This window comes from Euleptes europaea, chromosome 9 (genome assembly GCF_029931775.1).
Source record: "Euleptes europaea isolate rEulEur1 chromosome 9, rEulEur1.hap1, whole genome shotgun sequence".
Taxonomy (NCBI): domain Eukaryota; kingdom Metazoa; phylum Chordata; class Lepidosauria; order Squamata; family Sphaerodactylidae; genus Euleptes; species Euleptes europaea.
In genome coordinates this window covers 3,596,656-3,624,063 of record NC_079320.1, presented here as the reverse complement: position 1 = coordinate 3,624,063, position 27,408 = coordinate 3,596,656, and the positions used below count along the sequence as shown (strand labels likewise).

At 49.6% G+C, this 27,408-nt stretch overlaps 2 protein-coding genes across 2 annotated transcripts in view; both read right to left on the bottom strand.

Annotated features, from left to right (window-relative positions):
- Nucleotides 1–615: 615 nt before the first annotated feature.
- Nucleotides 616–20,828, bottom strand: SMYD5 (SMYD family member 5). Its single transcript, XM_056855649.1, has 13 exons — nucleotides 20,733–20,828; nucleotides 17,166–17,274; nucleotides 14,888–15,024; nucleotides 13,621–13,742; nucleotides 12,110–12,179; nucleotides 10,917–11,021; nucleotides 8,499–8,561; nucleotides 7,691–7,761; nucleotides 6,011–6,117; nucleotides 3,464–3,520; nucleotides 3,237–3,331; nucleotides 1,884–1,954; nucleotides 616–757 (listed from the first exon to the last, which is right to left on the bottom strand). Exons 1-13 carry the CDS (start codon nucleotides 20,826–20,828, stop codon nucleotides 616–618), a joined length of 1,245 nt encoding a protein of 414 aa, XP_056711627.1.
- Nucleotides 20,829–24,009: 3,181 nt separating this feature from the next.
- Nucleotides 24,010–27,408, bottom strand: part of VPS16 (VPS16 core subunit of CORVET and HOPS complexes) — a 33,973-nt gene continuing 30,574 nt past the window's right edge. The window contains exons 22-24 of the mRNA XM_056855362.1: nucleotides 26,494–26,590; nucleotides 25,930–26,033; nucleotides 24,010–24,154 (exon numbers count right to left, since the gene is read on the bottom strand). Coding sequence (XP_056711340.1) covers nucleotides 24,010–24,154; nucleotides 25,930–26,033; nucleotides 26,494–26,590 — 346 coding nt within the window. The remainder of the gene's footprint in view (nucleotides 24,155–25,929; nucleotides 26,034–26,493; nucleotides 26,591–27,408) is intronic.

Genomic DNA, 27,408 nt, shown 5'->3' with positions numbered 1-27,408 from the left:
TCTATCTGATGACCACCTGCTGAGGGCTAACGGGGGAGAGGAAGGGGAGTTAACGTCTTCAGGCCCTGCTTGCGGAGCCGACCCGTGTTGGATGGGGGGATGCTGGATTAGACAGGGCCCTCGGACAGAGCTTATCTCCCAGCCTTGGAAAGCAGAAAACCCAAAGGCCTTCTGGGCCTCCCAGGGGTAGGGCTTGCTCTCTGTTCTGCCCAGCCCAGGAAACATTAAATGGCATTTCCACCGCGCCTTAACGGCTGACTATAACACCTCCTCCATCAAAGGCCAGATTGTCCCCTGGCTCATTTCCATGAGGTCAAAACGGAAAAAAAAAGTGTTCTGTATGGCAAAATATTTACGGTACCCAACCACGTTCCTCCCCAGCCGAAGGGCCACACCGGGGGGATTCTCTGTGGCTAACTCTTTTGGCCTCGGGAAAGAGACCGCCGCCCAGAAGAGGCAAAAGGGGTGCGTTCTGCCGGCCTTCACCCTCCTCTCTGGGAGCCCGCAGCCCTTTCCGACGCAGGCAGATCGCTCCCTTCCTGGCCAGAAGCCGGGTTCCGAAACGACGGAACCACCGCCTTCCGAGGGCCCCCCACCCCACCCCAGGTCTTGGGATCAGACGTCTGTCATCTCGTCCTCTAGCTCTGCGTCGTCCGGCTCCCCTTCGCCTTCCTCCTCCTCCTCTTCTGATGTTACGTCAGGGTCGCTGGCTTGGGTCAGGCACTTGGGGCAGGAGCAGGTAAAGAGGTAATTCTCCCTGGGGGGTGGGAGAAGGAGCTGCAGTCACCTGAATGCATGAAGTTGCCTTATACTGAATCAGGCTCTGGGTCCATCTAGGTTAGCACTGTCAACTCGGGTCTCAAACAGAGGTCTTTCACATCGCTGACTGCCTACTCTTTTAACTGGAGATGCCAGGGATTGAACCTGGGACCTTCTGTGTGCCAAAAAGAGGCTCTACCACTGAGCCACAAACATAAAGCTGCCTTATACTGAATCAGATCCTTGGTCCATCAAAGTCAGTATTATTTACTCAGACAGGCAGTGGCTCTCCAGGGTCTCAGGCCAAGGTCTTTCCGATCACCGACTGTCTGCTCTTTTAACTGGAGATGCTGGAGATTGAACCTGGTACCTCCTGCATGCCAAGCAAAAGTTCTTCCACTGAGCCGCGGCCCCTTTCCCAAACATGAAGCTGCCATATCCCGAATCAGACCGTTGGTCCATCAAGGTCAGTACTGTCTACTCAGACTGGCAGCAGCTCTCCAGGGTCACAGGCGGAGGTCTTTCACATCACTTACTGCCTGGGCCTTTTAACTAGCGGTGCCAGGGATTGAGCCTGGGACCTTCTGCATGCCAAAAAGAGGCTCTACCACTGAGCCATGGCCCCTCCCCATGGCTGTCAGCTATCAGTTCAGAGCAGACTCCAGAAGTTCAACTTTGCACCAAGAAATACCTATATGCATGCCCATGTGCAAAACGCTTGCTTTGCATCATTTAATTTCTGCTAGCCAGTCTAGCCAATGGTGTTGCCTTTTAGATATGGGACACCTCCCTCCCTACTGTTCCGACAGCCCCCCCGCCACCCATCCCACTTCTTTTAGCAAGGCTTTGTGCAAAAACACAGTCTTTGTGCCCACCAGCATTTACATCTAAATAGATGGATCTGCATTTATGGATAACTCTTCCCTGCCAGCCAAACTTGTCTATCCTTTCCCATCCAATTCTGACCTCTCTAATTGTCAGAATGTAGGACTATAAGCTCCTGGTGGCAGGAGCTTGTTTTCCTGCTGTGCCCACAGCTGCAGGTGGCACTCTATAGCTAGAAAGCACCACCCAGGCTGGCCAACAGCTAACCACCCCCATGGATCCAGCGCTGTTGCTCTTACCGGAGCACCTTGTGACGGCTATGACGGCTCCTCTCCCGTTGGCAGCAGTCGAGGTAGCTGATACAGATCTCCTGTGCAAACAGAAGTGAGAGAGGCAGGTTACATAAGAAGAAAAGCCCTGCTGGGTCAGACCAAGGCCCATCAAGTCCAGCAGTCTGTTCACACAGTGGCCAACCAGGTGCCTCTAGGAAGCCCACAAAGAAGACGACTGCAGCAGCACCATCCTGCCTGTGTTCCACAGCACCTAAGATAATAGCCATGCCCTGCTGATCCTGGAGGGAATGCATCATGACTAATACCCATTTTGACTAGTAGCCATGAATACCCCTCTCCTCCATGAACATGTCCACTCCCCTCTTAAAGCCTTCCAAGCTGGCAGCCATCACCACATCCTGGGGCAGGGAGTTCCACAATTTAACTATGCATTGTGTGAAGAAATAATTCCTCTTGTCTGTTTTGAATCTCTCACCCTCCAGCTTCAGCAGATTTTACCCCACATTCTGGTATTATGAGAGAGGGAGAAAAACTTCCCCCTGTCCCCTCTCTCCAAACCATGCATAATTTTATAGACCTCTATCCTGTCTCCCCTTAACCGCCTTCTTTCTAAGCTAAAAAGCCCTAACTGGAGACTTGGCTCTGCCGCAGACGTCTGGCTGAGCAGAAAATCAGTTGCGCAGGTTACGAGCGACGTCCCAAGAGGACTGGCTGTGCTTGAGCTCAGCCCCTCCCCATGCATGCACGCACAAGTGTGTGTGTGTCTAACACTTGCTAAGGAATCCTCCCCCCACAACACAAATGCAACTGTCAACAGAAATCACCCACAGAAGACCCTGCCAGTGCGGAGTAGTGGTTGAGAGCAGTGGTTTGGAGCGGTGGACGCTAATCTGGTGGACCAGATTGGTTTCCTCACTCCTCCACATTCAGCCAGCTGGGTGACCTTGGGCTAGTCACAGCTCTCTTGGAGATCTCTCAGCCCCACCTACCACACGGTGTCTGTTGTGGAGAGGGCAAGGGAAGGCGATTGTAAGCCGGTTTGATTCTTCCTTAAGTGGTAGAGAAAGTTGGCATATAAAAACCAACCCTTCTTTTTCTGCTTAGAAGAGCAAAGCTGTCATGGCAGAGTGTAGGGGGAGAGGCGGTCCCACAGGTAAGAGGGTCGTGAAGGGCTTTGCATGTGATGGCCAACACCTTAAATTGAGCCTGGGAACAAAACGGGCAGGTCTCTGGAAAGGCAGCAGGTAAATTTTCTAAACCAAGAAACTGGGACCAATTTCCATTAAAAAAAACAACAACAGGAGATCTGCTCCATGCAGAGGTTTCAGATACTCCCCAGCAGGGTCGGGGGTCTCTTACCTCTCCGGGCTGGATATCTTCCAAGGCTGTCAAGTGCAGCAGAAAACTGTTATCCGGGAACGAGGCCTCGGCGTTGGGAATGCAGCTGTGGTTGCCTGCAAAAAAAAGGAACAGGGCAAACTTATTGCCAGGTTCAAGGTGCTAGTCCTGTGGGATCATTTCCTGGGGGGGGGGGGGATAAAAGTGTTCAGTGCTCCTGAACAGGCTATTCCTTTCCTTTTACTTACAACAGCTTTGCAGGACGAAGAGGCCGGACCCTTCGCAGTTGAGGAACTCCCCTGTCTCTAAATGAAAGAGAGAGAAGGAGAGAGGCTAGAGGTCTTTCACATCACCTACTTGCCTAGTCCCTTTAACTGGAGATGCCGGGGGTTGAACCTTGGACCTTCTGCATGCCAAGCAGATGCTCTACCACTGAACCACAGCCTCTCCCCTTCATAAGTTGGAACTCAAAAGGGAAAAGGCTGAAGAGCCAGGAAACGAAAGTGACGCCTGGTGTGAAGAACTGAGAGATCTTTTGATTCTTCTCCCACAATACTAGAACTTGGGGGTCACCCTGAAACCGACAGGCAGCAGAATCAGAACAGACCAATGGAACTCCTTCTTCATACAACGCACAATTAATTTGCGGAACTCACCGCCACAGGATATAGCAACGGCTGCTAGCTTTGACAGCTTTAAAAAGGAACCAAGCCAATTCATAGCAACATAACACCAGAAGGGACCTCAAGGGTCATCTAGTCCACCGCGGGAAATTCACAACTACCTTCCCCCCACTCCCCCAGTGACCCCTGCAAATTCACGTAGGAGCGTTCCAACAAATGGCTATTGGTCACAGTGGCCAAAGTGAACTTCCATGTTCAAAGGCAGTCTATCCTTGCACTCCGGTTGCTGGGGCAGGGAAGGGCTACTGCTTTCATACCCAGACCAGGACCTTCCAAGGGCCCCTGTCTGGAACAAGAAGCGGGATCGGAAGGCCCCCAGACTGCTCTGACAGGGATCCTCTTATGCTCCCCCGGGCGGAAAGGACATGCGCATGGGTCACCCCTTGACTCAACACCCACATGCCACAAAGGAGCACGAGGCTACTGAGTGACGGCCCACAGCCGTCCCTGAAGCCCAACGATGGCTACCTGTTCAGCGGCTGCTGCCCCAATCATTTAGCCCCATAATACCAGTGATGTTCAAAGAATTTTGTTACAAAACGAAATGCGCTTCATTTTTCTATTTAATACCCTTACCCCAAATGGATTAAATACAGAATTCAATTTATCCTGTTTCATATAACTTCCCCTTTAAAAGTCAAGTTCTATCAGACAGCTGTTTCCACTTTGTCTTCTTACTTGAGCCTTCTATTTGAGTCTGTTATTTTCACAGTCTGTACCACGTATGAATTTTTTGCTAGCAGCCCGTTTGGGAGCTCCAAATTTATCCTAGGAATTGTACAATTAAGCCCTCGTTGTGAGTTATAATATTTCCTCAATATGTCTGTAGTTTGTTATAGAGGTCTTTTTTATATATTTTCGTATTCTCATGTTTATAATTTTGGATTAGGCTGATGAAGCTACCTCATGTAGCGAAAGCGCTGGAATACTTCCGGAGCCGCGTTACCACCACCTACTCCTCCGTTGTCCGAAGAACATGAAATTGACCAGAACGCAACTATATGCTTTATATGAACTTTTGCATATTTATTACTATTAAGTTATTGTTTCTACCTACTTGCTTTGTAACCTCGGTTGCTTAGCGTCGCTTGTTCATCTCGTTACATTTGTGTAATACATTGATTGCACTTGCCATTTTTGCTTGTTGACTTTTGCCTACTACTGTTTATTTGATCACCAATCATTTAGCCTGGCTGATCAAATCACCAAATACAATCTTTTTTAAAAAATCAATAAAACCATATCAAAACATTCCCGCAGGCAGATCTGTCAGTGCCAGGAGGTTATTTACTTCTCCGTGCTTCAGCACCGAGTCTATTAATCCAACTCAAAATCCCTCTGGAAAAGGTCAGCCTTAAGGAACCATACAGAAGACCTTCAGAGAAGTAGCCATTCTCAGCTCTTGAGAATGCTTCACAGTTAAGGTTCAGCAACAGAAAAAGACCCCCCCTCCCCTGGGTCTCTGCTATCTGATCCTCTGCAAAAGCCATCTCCTAAAAGAAGGCTCTCGGCCCCAATCTCAGGTCTTGGCTTAGTTGATATGGGGGGAGATGATCTTTCAGAAACCCTGGGCCTATGTTTTTTGGGACTTTAAAGGTTGCCCACCCGCCTTGTCTCTCCTGACTGAGGATTCTACAGGATTTTACCAACGCCTTGGATTGATAATATATAAATTGTCGATTTTATTAGTTTTAATAGTAATTTATAGGTATTATTGTGTTTTGAAACTGACTGTGTTTGAGATGATTATTGATGCAAGCCGCCCCGAACCTGACTTTGGTCAGGGAGGGGCGGAATATAAATTTAATAAACGAACAAAAGACATTGGTTCTTGTAGGTTATCCGGGCTGTGTAACCGTGGTCTTGGAATTTTCTTTCCTGACGTTTCGCCAGCAGCTGTGGCTGGCATCTTCAGAGGAGGAACACTGAAGGACAGTGTCTCTCAGTGTCTCCTTCAGTGTTACTCCTCTGAAGATGCCTGCCACAGCTGCTGGCGAAACGTCAGGAAAGAAAATTCCAAGACCACGGTTACACAGCCCGGATAACCTACGAGAACCAATGAACTCTGACCGTGAAAGCCTTCGACAATATTTTGAACAAAAGACAACCCACCTTTCTCAATGTCCTTATAAAGCTGGTCTATGAAAGCGTCTAACGGCTCTCGCTCCCGCGGGGGAAGCTCTAAGGCATCGCAGGCGTGGACCCACTGGCTCAAGGAGCTGGAGGCAAGGACCAAAAGGGAGAGAGTCGGTCACAGATCCAATCAGACTTTAGAACAGGGATCCCCAACCTTTCCGAGCCTCCGGGCATCTCTGGAATTCTGGCACAGCATGGCGAACACAGCCCCAAAATAGCTGCTGCGGCTTCCCATCAGTCACGCAGTGAAAACTCTTGTGCTCACGCAGTGAAGACTCTTGTGCTGTGAGGACAGCCGCTGTCAAAGCAATGTTATATAAAAAAACCTGCCCAGACAAATCTCCAATGGCCAATCTGAAGCCTGGTTGGGCAAAATCCCCTGCAGGCACCACGGCGCCCACGGACACCATGTTGGGGACCCCTGCTTCAAAACATCCAAAGCACTTCAGGTACAGGAGGAAGAAGAAAAGGAGGAAGAAGAATTGTTTTTTTATATGCCAACTTTCTCTACCACTTAAGGAAGACTCAAACCGGCTTACAATCTCCTTTCCTTCCCCTCCCCACAACAGACACCCGGTGAGGTAGGTGGGGCTGAGAGAGCTGTGACTAGCCCAAGGTCACCCAGCTGGCTTCATGTGCGGGAGTGGGGAAACCAACCCGGTTCACCAGATTAGCATCCTCCGCTGCTCATGTGGAGGAGTGGGGAATCAAACCTGGTTCTCCAGATCAGACTCCACTGCTCCAAATCACCACTCTTAACCACTACACCATGCTGGTTAAAAAGTTGGATGACTTTTGTTATCACATTGGCCTCCCACCCTTCCTCCAAGGAGCTCAGGGGAGTGTAGGGGGTTCCCCCCTCCCCTACTGTATCCTCACAATAACCCTATGAGGCAGGTTTAGGCTGAGGGAGAGAGGGATGGGTTACAGGTCGTTCCCTGGCAGAGCAGGGATTTCAACCTGGTCTCTCCCCAGTTCTTGTTTCAGTGCTCTAACCACTACACCACACTGGCTCTGCTAATTTTGTCGGAGGGGGAATGCTGTGCTTAGAGACGATGGCTTGCCAAAGGCTACCTAAGGAACGTTCACAGATGAAGCACAATCTTAATTTTTATCTCACCGTTCAGAACAATGCCAGCGTTAAAATTATACTGCAAAAAACAGGATATGAAACGCACCAAATAATTAACGTTGATCTTAGATCAATGTACAAGTGTGAATAAGTTGGTAATAAGAAGCCACCGGATTTGAACTGGGGACCAGCTGGCTCTCTCTCTCTCTAGCCACTGCAGTGGCCGTGGGCATGGACAAACCACATATGTAGCTCTAAGAGGAGCTACCTAAATGGTACAGTCCTTTCTAGCACCAGGGGACTCTACCGCCTCATTCTGTTGCTAGTGCAAGAACAGGGCCACAAAACAGGGATCACGATGACTGAGGACCTAAAAAGCAAACAAACACTAGCGACCTAACCAACAAAAAGTCAACAAATGCTAACAGCTGCATTTGGTTAAGTTTACTAGCCGTCCTGAATTGTGACTGTAATTTTTGGTTCTTCTAGTTTTCGTCAGTATTTCATCGACGTTGTAAGCTGCTTTGAGCTCCGTGGGGAAGAAAGGTGGCTTTTCTAATAAAGAGAAACCCAGCTCCACTCACCTGGTTCCCATCCCTTGGCCGTTGGTGCCCACCAGGGCAAAGAGCGAACGGAAGCCTTCGGGGGAAAACCACTGTTGGGAGAAGACAAGCAAAGTCACGCCCACCACCGTGCCCCCTGGCTGAGTGCCCGCAGCAAGAGCCAAACTTCTCCTGCAGTCCCTCTACCCGCTCACAGTTGCAAGGTCTGAACATTGTAAGGGCAGAACCTGGGTAGGGGAGAAGTATAATAATAATAATAATAAGAGTTGGTTTGGATATGCTGACTTCCTCTACCTTTTTAAGGAGAATCCAACCAGCTTACAATCACCTTCCCTTCCCCTCCCTACAACAGATACCTTGTAAGGTAGGTAGGGTTGAGAGAGTTCGGAGAGAACTGTGACTAGCCCAGGGTCTCCCAGCTGGCTTCGTGTGGAGGAGTGGGGAACTGAACCCAGTTACTCCAGACTGGAGCCCACTGCTCACGTGGAGAAGTGGAGAATCAAACCCCAAGTGTTCTCAGAAAGTTGGTGTGGTCACGTGGGGCTTTTGCCCGGCAAGGTTTATCATTGGCCACTGGAGATTTAATTGGCTGGGCAGATTTTTAAAAAGGTTGATTTGGCAGCACAAAGATCTTTGATGTGTGACTGAAGGTCAGCTGGGGCAACCATTCTGTAGCAGGCGCCACCTCCTGCAGCGGCCGTTTTGTGGCTGCTCCCACTACCCTGTGTCAGAAGGCCAAAGGTGCCCACGGGTGCAAACGATTGAGGACACCCGCTCTGGACTGAACAGTCCCCCTAGACGGGAAGGGGGCCAGAAGTTTTGGACTTACCCTGCTGACACGTTCGTCATAAAGGGCTTCTGTAAACAGCACGCGGAGGACTTCCAGCTGGCCCTGGACAAACCAACCAAACCCAAAGAAGGAAAAAAGGGCGTTTAATGTTATTTTGGGGCCAAGGAACTGTACAGGGGGTCAAAACGACACAGAATACACAAAACAAGGCAAGGCCGGGGCGGCTAGAGAGGCTGGTTGCTTCATGACTCTGAAGGACCAGTGGGGGAATCTGTCCCAAACTAGAAGAAACAAAAAATTTGGCTTGGAAGGTGCCTTCTGCTGAATCAAGACTATTGGTCCTTCGAGGTCAGCCTTGTGTACTCAAGTCTACAATACCAACAGGGGAGGGGTACCCAAAGCAAATATATACAAAACAAATACCACTATTCAACTGGATGTGATATGAATTATATAATTTCAAAAAGGCGATTTATAATTCAACATATGGATCTGTAATATTCAAAAAAAGTACGTTACCTATTTATATCCAAACACCGAAAGTGATACACCAATACAAACTAAACAAGGTTTCGAGATTTTATCCTCGTTTCACTATCAGCTTCATCAGAATTTGCGCCATGGATTTATGTTAGTTATTTTGCTCCTAAGCAACAGGACGTTGCTTAAGTCTCTCTGATTTTAAAGAAGCGGTGAAGATTTCCCTGGAAATAGCAAGATAAAAAGCTACAGACTTCTGATGTTATACATTTATATCCAATGATTGATGTTATACATTTAAATCCAATGTTTGAAACGTGAATCCTACCCCACCTGCTTTTCCCATTTTCTTCAGTACCCCCTTTTAAATGCAAACTAAATAAAAAATAATTAATGAAAAAATGTACAAAAAATGATTTTTGAATATTACAAATCCATATGTTATAAAACACCTTTTTGAAATTATATAATTCATCACATCCAGTTGAATAGTGGTATTTGTTTTGGCTACTCAGACCAGCAGCAGCTCTCCAGGGTCTCAGGCGGAGGTCTTTCACATCACCTACTTGCCTGATCCACTTAACTGGAGATGCCAGGGATTGAACCTGGGACCTTCCGCATGCCAAGCAGATGCTCTACCACTGAGCCACGGCCCCTCAGCTGTGATCAAAGTGTCCTTCCGTGGCCAAAGGACACGATGGAAGGAAGCACTATATTAAAGCTTCAAAAGGGGATGAGCACAATTCATGGAAGAACAGTTCAGCGACGGCTACTAGCCATTACTAAAAAGAATCTCCATAGTCAGAGGAAAAAAACCTCTGAACAAAATGCAACCATCAGAGGAAGGCCATGGCCTCTATGCCCTGTTTGCTGGGGGGGGGGCACTTTGAGAGGGACAGGATGGTGGACTAGATGGACCCTCACTGGTCTGATCCCGCAGGGCTTTTTCATACTCACTTAGAATCATAGAGTTGGAAGGTACCACCAGGGACATCTAGTCTAACCCCCTACACAATGCAAGAAACCATCTGTAAAGAATCAATGTGTAATTCTTTTGTTTTATAACTATGAATTGCTGTTTTTAAGATTCTGGGTCCTTTTAGGAATTTTGTGCTTTATTGGGTGGGCATTCTAACTGATTGAGGTTGTTGACTGCTTTGTGGGGGAGATGCCCAGCTGTAAATGGATATCTCCCGAGTAGATTACTGTTTCAGTTAGTGTTTAATTTCAGCTGTGGGTAGTTAACCACTAAAGTTCTTGGCTTCCTAATCAGGTACTGGATACACCTGATGGAAATCAAGTGTATAAGATCTGCTATTCCATCCAAGGAATCAGCAATCCTTCCTAGGTGGTCTGAGAGAGGCTCTGCTTATTCTTGTAGGAGGAAAGCTGAAGCCAGACTTTTGTTTTGCAACCTGAACCTATGGACTTTGGTAACAAATCTCTGTATTTTGTTTTATGAATCTCTCCACTTTGCCAAGGTATTACTGATTTGCAATTTTTGTTATGGAATAAATTCCCTTAAAATGTTCTAAGTTTTAGGTGTGGTGCTTTTGCCTTTGTTAAGATTCCAAGCCTGAGTCTGAGGTGCTACCTGGCTTGCTACCTATTAAATTACTTACGGTTTCTGTAGTCAAAAACCTGGATTCTATCTCCTGGGTTGGGGGTAGTATCCAGCGCACCCCCAGTGACCACTACTCCATGCACAGAAGATGGCCAAAAAAAAATCTTCCAGGATCCCGACCTATCTGGCCTGGAGGAAAATTGCTTCCTGACCCCAAGGTGGTGATCAGCATTCCCCTGGGTGTGTAAGAAAGGGCCACGAGAGCCAAACATGGAAGCAGCCCTTCCTGCCCTCCCTCTCACGATCTGCCTAAGTTCACAGAATCACCATTGCTGACAGATGGCCGATCAACTCCCCCCCAACCTCAAAAGATCAGTCAGTTGACACACTTCGGTTTTCGGGGTTGCTCAGACCTTAAACTTCTCCCCCAGAAGTTTGTGGACAATTTCTTCCTCCTCATTGGCCGTTTTGCTGCAGAACTGAGAGAAGAGCTTGATCCACCAGTCTTTATCTTTGGCCTGGAAGAAAAACAAAGGAACATCTGTTTTTCTTTTATCCCCCATCAGAGAGGGACCCCACCCCCAGCTCCTAGGCAGTGACCTGGAATGAGAGCGGCAGCATCCTCTGAACCTACCTGAACAATGAGCTATTTATTTACGATTTTGGGCTTTCAACAAATTTATACGAAAGCAAGCTTGCATCGGGCCAGACTTGAGCCCAGGTACAGAGACGTAAAATGTCTGGAAATTTTGAACTCATGGGGGGAGATTCCTTCTGCCGAAGGAAGTCGCCCCTGCTACTGGAACAGATTTGCAGGACACTGGCAGTGCCTGTCAACCAGTGGGAGGTTTGTGGGGAGGGGGGGCAGAGTCCTGGGGGGAAAGCCCCCCCCCCTCATCTAATAGATTACAATAAAAGATAAAAAGTCAATCATAGTTAAAAAATTTAAAGTGTGAAAACAGTAATAATAAAATCAACATGTCAATGGCGTACGTCAGCAGACCAGTTGCTGGAAAATTCAGAGCAGTTCTATATAAAATAAAATGGGGGGGGGGAGGTAGGAAGGCCAGCAAAAGATTACAACCTGCGGCTACCCTCAACCTTAGACCTGCCGGAATAACTCCGTCTTGCAGGCCCTGCAGAACTCTTTGAGGTCTCGCAGGGCCCTGATGTTATTAGGGAGGGCATTCCACCAGGCCGCGGCTAGGGCTGAAAAAGCCCTGGCCCTTGTCAAGGACAGCTGTACACCCTAGGGCGGGGGACCACCAGCAGATTGGAATTAGCAGAATGCAATGTTCTATGGGGGGTATTCCAGGAGAGGCGGTCCCGAAGTCCAAGGTTGGGTCCCCTTTGGCGGGCACCTTTGGACTTCTGAAAATGGCTGCTGCAGCTTCCCTTCAGTCAGATCCTTGTGCTGCGGTGGCAGCCACGGCCGAAGCAACGCTCTTAAAAATTTGCACAAACCTCCCATGGCCAGTCAGAAGCATTGATGGGCAAAAGCCCACCCACTTTTTAAAAACACTTGTCAGCGGGCGTTACAGAGCCCATGGGCACTACATTGGGGACACCTGTACTAGCCCTTGGCTGTGTCAGCCCAAACACACACCTGCTTGATGACTGCAACCATCCTCGCCATCAGCATGATACTTGACGTCTCCGGAGGATAATGGATGTTCCTGGATGCAAGAGAGAAGCAGCACGCCTTTTCATAAATTCATCAACAAAAGTCGTTCTCCCAAAGACCCAGCTAGCTGCCCCACAGATCAGCTGTTGCCATCTCAAACACATCTAGCCCCTGTATGGTCTACTCCTACACATGAAGCCAGCTGGGTGACCTTGGGCCAGTCACAGCTCTGTTAGAGCTCTCTCAGCCCCACCTAGAATCATAGAGTTGAAAGGCACCACCAGGGTCATCTAGTCCAACCCCCTGCACAATGCAGGGAATTCACAACTGCCTCCCCCCACACCCCCAGTGACCCTCTTCTCCATGCCCAGAAGATGGCCAGGATGCCCTCCCTCTCATCATCTACCCAAGGTCATAGAATCACCATTGCTGACAGATGGCCATCTAGCCTCTGTTTAAAAACCTCCAGGGAAGGAGAGCCCACAACTTCCTGAGGAAGCCTGTTCCACTGAGGAACCGCTCTAACTTTTAGAAAATTCTTCCTAATGTCTAGACGGAAACTCTTTTGCGGAAACTCTTTTGATTTCATTTCAACCCTTAGGTTCTGGTCCAACCTTCTGGGGCAACAGAAAACAACTCGGCACCACCCTCTATATGTCGGCATATTTAAAAACCAACTCAACTCTAAGCCTGACAGCTGCGTTTCCAGCTAGACCCCGGAAGAGTCACATCCATCAGTCCTATTTGAAGGACCATCTCCCTGTGGGCTTACTACGGCAGTCAGGTGGCCATCTGTTGACTGTCCCACCACTTACGGTGGCCCGCCTGGCATCGGTGACAGCCAGGGCCTTTTTCGCCGTGGTTCCAGCTCTGTGGAACGGGCTTCCTGAAGAGATCAGGGAGGCCCCCTCCTTGGAGATCTTCAGGAGGTCCTGCAAGGCCTGCCTATTTGCCAGGGCTTTTGAACAGCAGGCATCTTTTAAGGGGGAGGGAGATTTGGGGTTTGCTATTTTAGTTTTGGTTTTAGCAGGGGACGTTTTAAACTATTATCATAAGCCCCCGTTGAACCCCGAGGAAAGCCAGGATAGCAATGGTTTAATAAATGACTTAAGAAGAAGAATGGCGAACCACCTCGGAACATCTCTTGCCTTGAAAACTCTATGGGGTCAGAAGAAGACGAAGAGTTGTTTTTTATATGCTGACTTTCTCTACCACTTAAGGCAGAAGTCAACCGGCTTACAATCACCTTCCCCTCCCCTCCCCACAACAGACATCCTGTGAGGTAGGTGGGGCTGTGAGAGCTCCAAGAGAACTGTGACTAGCCCAAGGTCACCCAGCTGGCTTTGTGTGTAGGAATGGGGAAACCAACCCAGTTCACCAGATTAGCCTCCACTGCTCATGTGGAGGAGTGGGGAATCAAAGCCGGTTCTCCACCGCTCTTAACCACTACACCACTCTGGCTCTTGCAGGCCACAGGTTTCCGCTGAGCTTACCGCCAGGCCTCCTGCAGTTTGTTGAGGGGGTGATTGGGGTCCTCCCTGGAGGGGCCGAGGCATAAGACTTGGTGGTACTGATCCCAGGCCGCCTGCCGGCACTCTGGACTACAATACACAACCTACGAAACAAGAGGGATGAAAACAGAGGGTGAGAAAGGGAAGGCAACTGACAGGCAAGCAGGATCAAAAGAGCATTCTGGGCTAATAATGACATGATTACGCGTGAAGCTGCCTTATACTGATCAAATCTTGGTCCATCAAAGTCAGTAGTGCCTACTCGGACTGGCAGTGGCTCTCCAGGGTCTCAGGCAGGGGTCTTTCACATCACCTATTTGCCTAGTCCCTTTTAACTGGAGATGCCGGGGATTGAACCTGGGTCCTTCTGCATGCCAAGCAGACGCTCTACCACTGAGCCACAGCCCCTTCCCCAAACATGAGGCTCCCTTATACTGAATCAGACCCTTGGGCCGTCAAGATCAGTATTGTCTACTCAGACTGGCAGCGGCTCTCCTGGGTTTCAGGCGGAGGTCTTTTGCATTGCCTCCTACTTGGACCTTTTCAACTGGCCATGCTTCAGCAGATGACCCTGCGTTCCAGTATGAGAGAAGGTGAAAAGCTTCTCCCTGTCCACTCTCTCCAAACCATGCATAATTTTATAGTCCTTGATCATGTTTCCCTTTAACTGCCTTCTTTCCAAGCTAAACAGCCCTAAGCGTTTTAACCACTCCTCATAGGGCACTTGCTCTAGCCCCCTGATCATTTTGGTTGCTCTTTTCTGCACCTTCTCAAGCTCTGTAATATCCTTTTTTAGGTGTGGTGACCAGAACTGTACACAGTATTCCAAGTGTGGTCTCACCATAGATTTGTACAAGGGCAGTATGATATCAGCAGTTTTATTCTCTATTACTCGTCTAATTATGGCCAGCATGGAATTTGCCTTTTTCACAGCAGCCGCACACTGGGTTGACATCTTCATTGAGCTATCCACTACCTCCCCAAGATCCCTTTCTTGGTCAATTTAATTCAATTCAATATGGTCATTGACCAGCAAATATTCAAAGGAATTAGCATTGATTAAAAAGGTAACATATAACAATATATCTGTTTGTAAGATATTCAAGCACAGATCCCACACTGTATATGTGAAGTTGGGATATTTTGCCTCAATATGTGTCACTTTGCACTTGTAAGCTGCTTTGCATCCCTACTGGGGAGAAAAGCAGGGTATAAATGAAGTAAATACAATAAATAAAACCCACGTTACCTGGCAACTGGGACAGAGTTGATGCAGGTCTTTGCGGATGCTGCACTGCTCCGGATGAGGCAGGGCCTGAAATCTCCCCAGCAGCCTTTGGGCGTTCTCTTCTGCAGTCTCCAGCGCTCGCAAGCAGTGGTTGCAGGCTGCAAAAGCAGAGAATGAAAGGGGAGCACAGCTGAAGAAAACAGTTTCTGGGCATGCATGCACACTGTCTCCCTCATTGCAGGAACTCATGGTGTTTGGTTACATGGGTTAGCATGCAAATCGCTGGAGCGCAGGGTTGGCCCTGGTAAGTATTTTGGATGGGTGACGTCCAAGGAACGCCTGGGTTGTGATGTGGAGGTAGGCAATGGCGAACCACCTCAGAACGTCTCTTGCCTTGAAAACTCTATGGGGTCAGAAGAAGAAGAGTTGGTTTTCATATGCCGACTTTCTTTACTACTTAAGGCAGAAGTCAACCGGCTTACAATCACCTTCCCTTCCCCTCCCCACAACAGACACCCTCTGAGGTAGGTGAGGCTGAGAGAGCTGTGACTAGCCCAAGGTCACCCAGCTGGCTTCATGGGGAGGAGTGGGGAAACAAATCAAGTTCACCAGATTAGCCTCCGCCGCTCATGTAGAGGAGTGGGGAATCAAACTCAGTTCTCCAGATCAGAGCCCACCACTCCAAACCACTGATCTTAACCACTACACCATGCTGGCTATGACTTGACGGTACAAAAAAAGGAAAGGGTCCAGTTCTAATTCTAAGCCCTGACCTGGATGGCCCAGCCTACCTCGATCTTCTCAGATCTCAGTAGCTAAGCAGGGGCAGGCCTTGTTAGTCCTTGGAAGGGAGACCACTCGGGAAGTCCAGGATCACAATGCAGAGGCAGGCAATGGCAAATCACCTCTGTTCGTCTCTTGCCTTGACTTTTTGCCCAGGCTAGCCTGATCTTGTTTGAGCTCAGAAGCTAAGCAGGGTCAGTCCTGGGTAGTACTTGGATAGGAGACCACTGGGGAAGCCCAGGTTTGGTACACAGAGGCAGGCAATGGCAAAGCACCTGTTTGTCTCTTGCCTTGCAAACCCTACGGGGGGTTGCCATAAGTCAGCTACACCTTGACGGCACTTCCTACCGCAACCAGTCCAAATCCTTGTTCCAGTTCCAGGCATGACCTCAGGGGCAAGCTCCTTAGGGGGGATGAATGCTGCTGGCCTAGATTTGGATCTGGCTATCAACAATTCCCAACCCAGCTACACATGCCATTTAAGAATATCTTTAGCTGCCTTACACCATCAGCCTGATAGCCCATGTTGCTCATATTGCTTTCTCTGACTGACAGCGGCTCTCGAACACAGGATGGTTATTCTAAGCCCCACCACCTGAGATTTTTTTTTAAAAAACTGGAAATGCCAGGGATCGAACCAAGGACCTCCTGCGTAAAAAGCGGGTGCTCAATCAGCCTCGCCCACATCAAATGTGAGCATGTGAAGCTATATTAAGCAGAGTCACACACATAAATGAATGAAGCTGCCTTATACTGAATCAGACCTTTGGTCCATCAAAGTCAGTATTGTCTACTCAGACCGGCAGCAGCCCTCCAGGGTCTCAGGCAGAGGTCTTTCGCATCACCTACTTGCAAGGTCTCTTTAACTGGAGATGCTAGGGATTGAACCTGGGACCTCCTGAACATCAAGCAGATACTCTACCACTGAGCCACGCCGCCTCCCCTGAGACCAGTAGTTACTGCAGCCAACGACACCCCTAAAGTTGGCTGCTACATACGACTCACTGAGTCAAACCAGTGAGAATCTCAAAGACAGTCCTTGAGGAGCCTGTCCAGGGTCTGGGGCAGAAAAGAATGTTTGCCAACATTTATGATTAATATTGCACAGGAACACATGAAGCTGCCTCCTACTGAATCAGACCCTTGATCCATCCAGGTCAATATTGTCTAGTCAGAATGGCAGCAGAACCCTAGTCGCAGGTAGAGGTCTTTCACATCGCCTACCACCTATCAACTGGAGATGCTGGGGATTGAACCTGGGACCTTCTGCATTCCAGACAGACGCTCTACCACTGAGCCACGGCCCCTCCCCACAGCCAGGGATCAAAACCCCAGGTCTTCTACAGGAACAGCAAGTATTTTCCTGGAAAGGAAGGAGACTCCTTATTTATTTCAAACATTTCTATGCCTGTCTCTCTCCCGAACCACTCTAGACCCAGGCATCCATGGACCACCAAGCCATTATCCAAAGCAAGAACGGAACAAACATGGTATTATCAAACCCGACAAGCCTTACCTTTATATTTATACAGGGCGTTCCAGAGGAACTGGGCTGACACCACCGGCTTTTCTACAAAAATCGTCTCCCCCTTACGGATGTTCCTGGTGGCAAAAAGTCCTTTCCCCTTTAAAACGGAGAGAAATCAATAAAATCAGCCTAGGCAGTGACCAGTAGGTAGCAGCTTGCCAGGGTCTCCGGCCGAGGTCTTCTGCATGTCCTACTGCCTGATACTTTTTTTAAAAACTGGAGATGGGCCCAGGGCCTTCTGAAGTCAGGGACCCTGTTCTGATGGGCCGTGATGGGGTGGCAATCCTCATGAATGAATAGTTTATTTGCATATAGCCCTAGGCCATTGCAAACATATCAACAATTCCACAAATATATAACAAAATGAAAAATACTAGGTTAATAATATGCTAGATTTATAATAAATATACATAATAAATTATACTAAATTGATGCATACAGAGCAATAGTGACTAAATGGTGGCAATCCTCATCAGGTAAGGCTCACTGAGCTGTGGATAGGGTTGCCAACCTCCAGGTGGAGCCTGCAGATCTCCCAGAATTACATCTGACCTCCTTATGCTGGCCTATGGCCATAAAACTAAATTACTGAATTATATCTGACCTCCAGATGGCCAAGATCAGTTCCCCTGGAGAAAATGGCTGCTTTGGAGGGTGGACTCTACGGCATCATACTCGGCTGAAGTCCCTGCCCTGCCCACCCTACGCTCCATCCCCAAATCTCCAGGAATTTTCCAACCTGGTGTTGACAACCCTAACTGGGGGGAGGTATTTTGGGGGGTGGGCAGGAGGCTCACAAATCTTAGGGAATACTGTATTCCGACAACACTGCGAGAAAAGAGCAACGTGTGGAGTCACGGTTAAGGTTTTTATGGCAAAAAGACCTGGGTTCAAATTGCCACTGAGATGTCAAACGCACTAGGCAACCATGAGCCTGTCCTACCGAAAAGGATTGTTGTGAACACAGAATAGGGATGGATTTTTTTAAAAAGTGGTACATTGTATGTTGGATCAGGAAAGGTCTTTTTGGTCATTGGACCATTAATGCATTTTTCAACCCATAAGATTGGCTCCAGAGGCACCTTTTAGCAACTAAACAGACAGGCATCAATCAGGCAAAAGATCGTTCTTTCAACCTGTGCCCATCGATTTGGGTCGCCAGCTTCTGAACCAACTTTTGAACTCACCTTCCAGACCCTTCTCATCTGCAGCAATGAGCAAGTGACACTGTTTAGCTCTAGGCCAGGTAAAACTCCCCGGCAGATTTCTTAGGGTTGCCAGCTCTGGCTTGAGAAACACTCCTAGATATTTGGGGGGTGGGAAGAGCCTGGGGAAGGCAGAATTTCAGGAGGGAAGGGAGATCCTTGGGGATATTATTCCATAGACTCTACCCTCCAAAACTGACGTTTTCCACAGGGGAAATGATCTCTGATGCCTGCAGACCAGTAGTAATTTTGGGAGCTCTCCAGCCACCACCTGGAAGTTGGCAAATTTCTACAGATCAGGTGTTTTTTAAAAGGAGCAAAAGAAAACCAGAATAGGCTTGTTTTCTCCCCCCCCCCCACCCCAAAGCTGACAACTCCAACCGCCTCCCCGACTTACCGCATTGCAGGCCAGGAACTGCCATGCACGTCTGAACGCGGATACAAAAGAAACAAGCCAGCGTCCCTTGACTTGGTATTTCCCCCTCCCCCTTCAGATGATTGTGCATTGCCGCTGGGCTTTAATCAGAAGTCAGCCCTATTAAGCGCGCATTGGCCTTGCATTCTGCAGGCTTACTCGGGAGCCAGCCCGCTAGGAAGCTTATTCCTGGGAAGCGCACACAAGCATTGCGCCTCGAGTCTAGCCTCGGAGAACAGCTCATGGAAAGATAAGAATATAAGAAGATCCATGCTGGATCACACCAAGGCCCATCAAGTCCAGCAGTCTGTTCACACAGTGGCCAACCGGGTGCCTCTAGGAAGCCCACAAGCGAGACGACTGCAGCAGCATTATCCTGCCTGTGATCCACAGCACCCGATATGATAGGCATACTCCTCTGATACTAGAGAGAACAGGTATGCAGCATGACCAGCATCCATTTTGACTAGTAGCCATGAATACCCCTCTCCTCCATGAACATGTCCACCCCCCTCTTAAAGCCTTCCAGGTTGGCAACCCTCACCGCCTCCTGGGGCAGGGAGTTCCTCAATTTAACTATGTGTTGTGTGAAGAATTTCTTCCTTTTGTCTGCTTTGAACATAAGACAAGCCCTGCTGGATCAGACCAAGGCCCATCGAGTCCAGCAGTCTGTTCACACAGCGGCCCACCAGGTGCCTCCAGGAAGCCCCCAAACGAGACGACTGCAGCAGCAGCATTATCTTGCCTGTGCTCCACAGCACCTAAGATAACAGGCATGCTCCTCTGATGCTGGAGAGAACAGGTATGCATCATGACTGGTTAATACTTAGAGGCAGGCAATGGCAAACCACCTCTTGCCTTGAAAACCCTATGGGGATGGCATAAGAAGCTAAGCAGGGTCAGCTGGTTAGTTCTTGGATGGAAGACCACCAAGAAAGTGCAGGGAAAAAAGAACATAAGACAAGCCACGCTGGATCAGATCCAGGCCCATCAAGTCCAGCTGTCTATTCACACAGTGGCCAACCAGGTGCCTCCAGGAAGTCCACAAGCAAGACGGCTGCAGCAGCACCATCCTGCCTGTGCACCACCGCACCGAAGATAATGGGCCTGACCTCTGAGACTGGAGAGAATAGGGATGCAGCATGTCTGGTATTCCTTTTAGCACTAGAAAAGGGCAAGAGTCCAGTAGCACCTTCAAGACTAACACAAATCTTTTCTGGTAGGGGATGAGCTTTCGTGAGCCGCAGGCTCACGAAAGCTCATCCCCTGCCAGAAAAGATTTGTGTTAGTCTTGAAGGTGCTACTGGACTCTTGCCCTTCTCTTTAGGATTGCAACGTAAGTGCTGCAATGTAAGCGAGCTGCGGCTCATGAAAGCTCATCCCCTGCCAGAAAATATTTGTGTTAGTCTTGAAGGTGCAACTGGGCTCTTGCCCTTCTCTTTAGGATTGCAATGTAAGTGCTGCAATGTAAGCGAGCTGCGGCTCATGAAAGCTCATCCCCTGCCAGAAAATATTTGTGTTAGTCTTGAAGGTGCAACTGGGCTCTTGCCCTTCTCTTTAGGATTGCAATGTAAGTGCTGCAGTGTAAGTGAGCTGCGGCTCACGAAAGCTCCTACCCTGCCAGAAAATATTTGTGTTAGTCTTGAAGGTGCTACTGGGCTCTTGCCCTTCTCTTTAGGATTGCAATGTAAGTGCTGCAGTCTAAGCGAGCCGTGGCTCACGAAAGCTCATCCCCTGCCAGAAAATATTCGTGTTAGTCTTGAAGGTGCTACTGGGCTCTTGCCCTTTTCTACTGCTGCAGACAGACTAACCACTGTGAATGGTATTCCTTGTGCCCAGCAGCCCTCAATGCAGACTGCATCGCGGCAGCCTGGCCAAGACCCCCCCATCCCCATCATCCCCATCCCCATCCCCATCATCCCCATGGCGGCTCACCTTGCTGTTGCTGATGAAGCGCACCTCCAGGGCGCGCCGGGCTTGGGCGGCCGCATCCATACAAAAGGCGAACGTGTCGCACGTGGGAGCAGCCATCTTCGCCCAACTCTGACCCAGCTGGGAGGGAGGAAGTCCCGGCCACCCCCCTCCCTTCCCTTCCCCTCCCTTTCCCCTCCCCTCCCTCCGCCCCGGGCCGCCAGCCTCCCTGCCGCGGACCGCCCCGGCGGAGCGCGCCGCGGAGCAGCAGCTTTGCGCACGGACCAGGCGCCGGGCACGGGGGAGCGCGCGGGGCTTGCTCCCGAGGAGGCCCGCGGGGGGCTGCAGTGCAGTCGCTTGCCATCCCCCCCGGGGGGGCTTTGCCCTGCAAAGGCGGCCGATTGCACGGGGCGCCCCCCCCCCCCAGCCACCCCCGGTGCCAAATGCGCGCTGGGCACGGACAGGCGCGCCCGGAGAGGTCTCCGCTTTTGGCACAGGCGGTGCCTGGGATGGGGCTTCCCAACCTCCGGGTGGGGCCTGGAGGTCGCCTGGAATCACGACCGATCTCCAGCGATCGAGGAGACGGCAAGATTGGAGAGTGGGCTCCGGGGTCTTATTTCCTTTCTTTTTTTTTTATTTTTATATATATATATATATTATTGCATTGGAGGTCATTTTACATCTCCATACCTTTATAATTACAATTTACGCTTTCCTTCTTCCAATACAAATTTCCCCCTTTCCCTTCCCCCACGGACCAATCCGTAATATCACGTTTTCAGCCATGAGCATAGCCTTTTTAGTTTTACTAAAGTCTCTTCGCTGGCTTCTCCTCTTTCTACCCAATTAATGTATGGGTTCCACTTAGTCTTCAGTTCCATTTCTTCTGTTTCTCCCATCGTCTGTTGTTTCAAGTATCCCGATACATCTGTTTGCACGTATTCGAACACATAATTATTCCACCTGTCCATAGTCCACTTTGTTTTATCTTTCCATCCAAAAGCTATAACTGCGTCAGCCGCTAATATCATCGCTTTAAACATCTCTTGTTCACTCTTTTCTACCTTCTCACAACCCATTATTCCCATAAACATCAGGGTCTTATTTCCGACCGAGCTGCGGGCAACTGAGCTCCAGAGATCAGTTCCCCTGGAGCAAGTGGCTGCTTTGGCAGGTGGACTCTACGGCATTATGCCCCATTGAAGTCCCTCCCCAAACCCCACCCTGGTCAGGCTCCACCCCCCACGTCTCCAGAAATTTAGCACCCCAGAGCTGGCAACCCCACTTGCGGTCCTTGCAGAAATGTGTGGCTGTTTCTTGGAGATCCAGCGTGGTGTGGTGGTTAAGAGGGGAGGTTTGGAGCGGTGGACTCTGATCTGGAGAACCGGTTGGATTCCCCACTCCTCCGCATGAGCAGCAGAGGCTAATCTGGAGGACTGGGTTGGTTTTCCCACTTCTCCACATGAAGCCAGCTGGGTGACCTTGGGCTAGTCACAGTTCTCTTAGAGCTCTGTCAGCCCCACCTAGGGGAAGGGAAGGTGTTTGTAAGCCAGTTTGGTTCTGTTCTGTTGATTAAGCTCTGGAGAAAGTCGGCATATAAAAACCAACTCATTCTTTTAATGAAAAGATGGGGGGGGGGGGAATAGCCACCAGCAAAAATTGCAGATTCTGGTTGCTACAGGGAAAGGGGGGGCCTGTGCTGATTTATTTTTTAATTAATATCCCACCTTGCTATCAAACGGGGCCCCAAAGCAGCCTACATCATTGTCTTCCTCCAGTTAACCCATACAACCCTGTGAGGTAGCGTAGGCTGAGTATGTGTGACTGGCCCTGTCACCTGACAAGCTTCCATAGGCAGAGCAGGATTTGAACCTGGGTTTCCCAGATTCTAATCCAACACTCTAAAATGACTAAACTGAGGCTATCATATTTTGGTCACGTCATGAGATGGCAAGAGTCACTGGAAAAGACAGTCATGCTAGCAAAAGTTGAGGGCAGCAGGAAAAGGAGAAGACGCAACAGGAGATGGACTGACTCAATAAAGGAAGCCACAGCCTTCAACTTGCAAGATCTGAGCAAGGCTGTCAAAGATAGGACATTTTGGAGGACTTTCATTCATAGGGTCACCATGAGTCGGAAGCTACTTGACGGCATTTAACACACACACAGTCCAATACTCTAACCACTACACCACACTGGGGCTTTGTGTAGGAATCTTCCTCTATTACAGTAGATCTCCAGGCAATCAAGATCAGTTCCCCTGGAGAAAATGGCTGCTCTGGAGGGTGGACTCTATGGCATTATACCCACCCCTCCCCAAAGCCTGTCCTCTCCATGTTTTACCTCCAAAATCTCCAGGTATTTCCCAACCCAGAACTGGCTTGTTTTAGGCAATGCCAGATTATGGGGGTGGGGCAGAGAAAACAATAACTCAAGCGAAGGCTTGTCCACTTGTCAGCAGGGGCTGAAGAAGCACTCTCTATTTCCTTGTGCAATTTCCTTCCAAGTTTACCAGTACAAATACAATTAAAAAAAACACACACACAACAAAAATTGGAGGCACCCCCCCCAGTTTAGATCCAAGGCCTTCCCAGTCAGCTGAGCAAGGATCCTGCTCCCCCCCACTCTCCCCACACCCATCACCTTTCCAAGCCCCACCATGTGACACAGAATCCTTTTCCTCCTCGGCAGTATGATGCAGCTATTTTGCCCCTTTGGAAATGGTTTGGGTCATTAAGCTTTTTGACTTTGGGGGTGGGGGGACCAGGCCGAAGAAGAAATGAGCAGCAAGAGGGGCAGACAGCTTATGGTCAGCTCTCCGGAAAAATAGGGGAGGGGGGAAGAGGGCCAGACAGCTGCCCCATGTCTGAGATGGAAGAGAAGCCCGAGGGCAGTGAATGAGCTGACCTTGGCCCTGGGCCTCTGGGGTCTCTGCAAGTGGAGAGACACAAACCACATGCTGGAAAATGCTGAGGGAAGAGGAAGCTTGGGCGAGCTCTCCACACACAAGCGCACAACTGTTCTCCGTTAGTGTCACAAATGGACTAATATGAAATCGACTGGTGGGCAGTATCTGGAGGCTCCAAGCGCACCAAGGGGCATTTGCATTTTTCGGCAGCCCTGGCAAAAAAAGAAAGAAAGGCCAGGATCTACTCCAAGTAAAGGCTGTGATCAGAACAGGTCCCCTCTAGGTTTCCATCCCACATGCACAAAAGTTCCACGTGGCAGCCCCCTCCCCAAATCTATCATGAGCCAGGAGGGGGACGGAAGGTCCGGGAAATGCGGGCGGGCAAGCGACGAGCTACTTCTTTAGAATCTGAGCCCTGGCGCAGTTGATCTTGTTGGCGACCGATGAGTCGGTGGGCGCGGTGCACTTGGACAGGACCAGGTTCATCTCGTTCTCGTTCTTGTGTTCGATGGCTGTGTCGGCGGCCAGGCCCAGATCCCTGCCGTTAGGAGGAGAGCACAAGAGAAGAGAGAAAAGGCCTTTAAGAACTACTTTAAGGATACTGTTCATATGGCCAGTTAGGCCCTGAACAATGTCTCACTGAGATCAAAATAAAAGGGGGGGGGGAAGGCACGATCTAAATAACCCATAAGGAAATTAGTATTTTTTAATCTTAACTGACTGGGAAAGAAATTTGGCAACTGCCAATGTAGTATTAAAATCCAGCCTTGCTCAAAGAACCCTCAGATTATCCAGTTTAGAGACAGATTCCTGAATAAAAGGCTTTATCCATCTGTTCCTAGCCCCTTGAGCAAGTCACAGCTAAACAAGGAATGCTGAAGAGAGTCTATTTGGTCAGAACCGGCCTTTAAGAACAGGGAAGGCCAACCTGGGGCCTGGAGATCTCTCAGCATGACAACTGATCTCTAGATCACAGAGATCAGTTCCCCTGGAGAAAATGGCTGTGTTGGAAGGTGAACTCCATGGCATTATACCCCTAAAGTCCATTTCCTTTCTAACGCCCCCCCTCATGACTCCATCCCCAAAAAGGGATTAGACAGATTCATGGAGGAAAGGTTGATTAGCAGCTGCTGGCCATGGTGTCTTAACAGGAACCTTCATATTCAGAGAAGAAGAAGAGTTGGTTTTCATACCCCGCTTTTTCTCAACCTTTAAGGAGTCTCAAAGCGACTTACAATCACCTTCCCCCACACAACAGGCACCTTGTGAGGTAGATGGGGCTGAGAGAGTTCTGAGAGAACTGTGACTATCCCAAGGCCACCCAGCTGGCTTCGTGAGCAGGAGTGGGGAAACAATTCCAGTTCACCAGATTAGCCTCCGCCACTCATGTGGAGGAGTGGGGAATCGAACCTGGTTCTCCAGATCAGACTCCACCGCTCCAAACCACCACTCCAAACCACCCACTGGCCCCCAGACATACGCACAGTAACATGTGAACGGGGAGGGCATCACATTCCTTTTAGATCTGCTAGCACTGATGAGCCTAAACGAAGTGCAAGACTACTGTACTCTGCTCCCAGAGCTGTGGGGACGATGGGGCAGGAGGAAGGGAGCTGTGATGGAGGACCCAGAGAGCCCCCTGTTCAACATCTTTATAAATGATTTGGATGTTGCTTTCTGTTGCCCCAGACCAGAACCAGTGGGTTGAAATTAGATCAAAAGAGTTTCCATCTAGACATTAGGAAGAACTTTCTGACAGAGTGGTTCCTCAGTGGAACAGGCTTCCTCAGGAGGTGGTGAGCTCTCCTTCCCTGGAGGTTTTTAAGCAGAGGCTAGATGGCCATCAGTCAGCAATGCTGACTCTGTGACCTTAGGCAGATAATGAGAGGGAGGACATCTTGGCCATCATCCAGGCATGGAGTAGGTGTCATTGGGGTTGGTGGGGGGAGGTAGTTGTGAATTTCCTGCATTGTACAGGGGGTTGGACTAGATGACCCTGTTGGTACCTTCCAACTCTATGATTCTAAGACCTGTGGTCGCCCAGGGCGTAGGGCATGACAGTCAAGCAGAGCCTTCCCCATTTCAATCCCTCCCTCCATAGATTCAGGGACACAAAGCAGACCGGTGCATGCCAAAAAGACAGCACAGAGCTGGTGTGCTTCAGACAGGGGCCCACATCCCCTTTGGCTGTGAAGGAAGGCACTTTCTTCCAATCTCTGGAAATCGACAGGAATGAACCCCCAGCCCGCATGCTCTCTTCAGGCCTTCCCTGCCATGCTTGGACCCACCAGGGAGAAGGAGGGGAGAACATACCCCACCAAGATCAAGGCTTTCACCCTCTGCTCCGGGGTGACGCGGAGGGTATACTTCTTGGCCTCGTGGCGGTTGTGGTGCTTCATGCAGATCTCGACGAAGGGCTGCAAGAAACAAGCCCAAATTAATACAGCTAAGAACATTGTCCCCCCTCCTTTCTCAAACAACAACCCTGGGAAGTAGGCCAGGCTGAGACCGTGGCGGGCCCAAGATCACCCAGTGAGCTTTCATGGCAGAGAGGGGAATCGAACCTGAGTCCCCTCCCTCTGATCCTAGTCCTACACTCTAACCACACCACACTGGCGGAAAGGGTAATTCATAAATTCATAATAATTGAACAATGGTTGAGGTTGGTGTCGTCTCTATCAGGAAAACAATACATGGAGGAAGAGTTCGGCACTCCTTGGCTCAGGAGTACGGCCCTGATCCAAATCACCACTCTCCTGCAGCTGTTTCGTTGTAATTTAAAAGGAGACGGAGAGATCTGAATCTAGGACTCTTGCATATCGGACGGCGTGATCCTCGCTGGGTGAGGCCAGGATTCGTTCGGTCCCTCCTCCTTACCATGTATCCAATGGGTGACTTCTTGCACTTGGAGAACTTCTCCAGTTCATCCCAGTCTTCCCGCTCAGCCAGGGCGCTGATCTTCAGCCACCAGAACCTGTCCAAGCATGAAGGGAGCATTCAATGAAGAACCACGCTGGCCATGTCAGACAGATGCACTGGGGCCCGTTTATCAAATACAGGGGTCCCCAATGTGATGCCCAGGGGTGCCACGGCACACGCCGACACCTTTCTTGGTGCCCGCCAAGTGCTCCTAGAAAGAGGGCATAGCCGGGCGGTGCCAGCAGAGCTTCTGATTGGCCAGTGGCGATCTGACAGACACTGCCAGGTAAGTGTTTCTTAGCTAGCTCAACAGGCATATTTGTGTGTCTACAAGAAAATATTTTTAAACAAGATGTTCATTTCAAAAAGCATCCTGAGAGGGAATGACTGGCCTACAGGGCACTCAGAAAGCTTTCACAGCAGAGTGAGGATTTGAGGCTGGGTCTCCCAAATCCTAGTCCAACACCCTAACCACCGCACCGCATCACACTGCCTGCCAGGCAAACTAACAGAGCTAGGCCCAAGGCTGCTTGAGGGGAAATGTTGCAGGCAAACTTCGGCTGGATCCACGCCGGGTGAAACCACCAATATACCAGCACCGAATTTCCTGCTGATCATTCTGGAGTGTTTCTTTTCCCCCTCCCATCCCCCTCCACCCTGTAGCTTGACTCGTTAGCTTGAGTGACATGGAAATATCTGCTCTGTGACCACTGCAGCCCAGTGTCCCTTCTGGGTTTTGATTTCTGTTTGTGGCAAAAAGCTGGTCTGGTTGGGTTGCCAATCCAGGTTGGGAAATTCCTGGAGATTTGGTGGGGGGGGAAGCCTGGGTAGGGGAGGGACCTCTGTAGGGTATAATGCTATGGAGCCCCACCC

What these genes read in the sequence shown, in the direction of transcription:
- SMYD5 (XM_056855649.1), bottom strand. Translation starts at nt 20,828, where the DNA reads ATGGCTGCTCCCACGTGCGACACGTTCGCCTTTTGTATGGATGCGGCC. An exon ending in AACTCTGTCCCAGTTGCCAG is followed by an intron (nt 13,743 to 14,887) that starts GTAACGTGGGTT and finishes CTTGTTTCGTAG; the next exon opens with GTTGTGTATTGTAGTCCAGA. An exon ending in AGCCGTCACAAGGTGCTCCG is followed by an intron (nt 758 to 1,883) that starts GTAAGAGCAACA and finishes CCCACCCCCCAG; the next exon opens with GGAGAATTACCTCTTTACCT.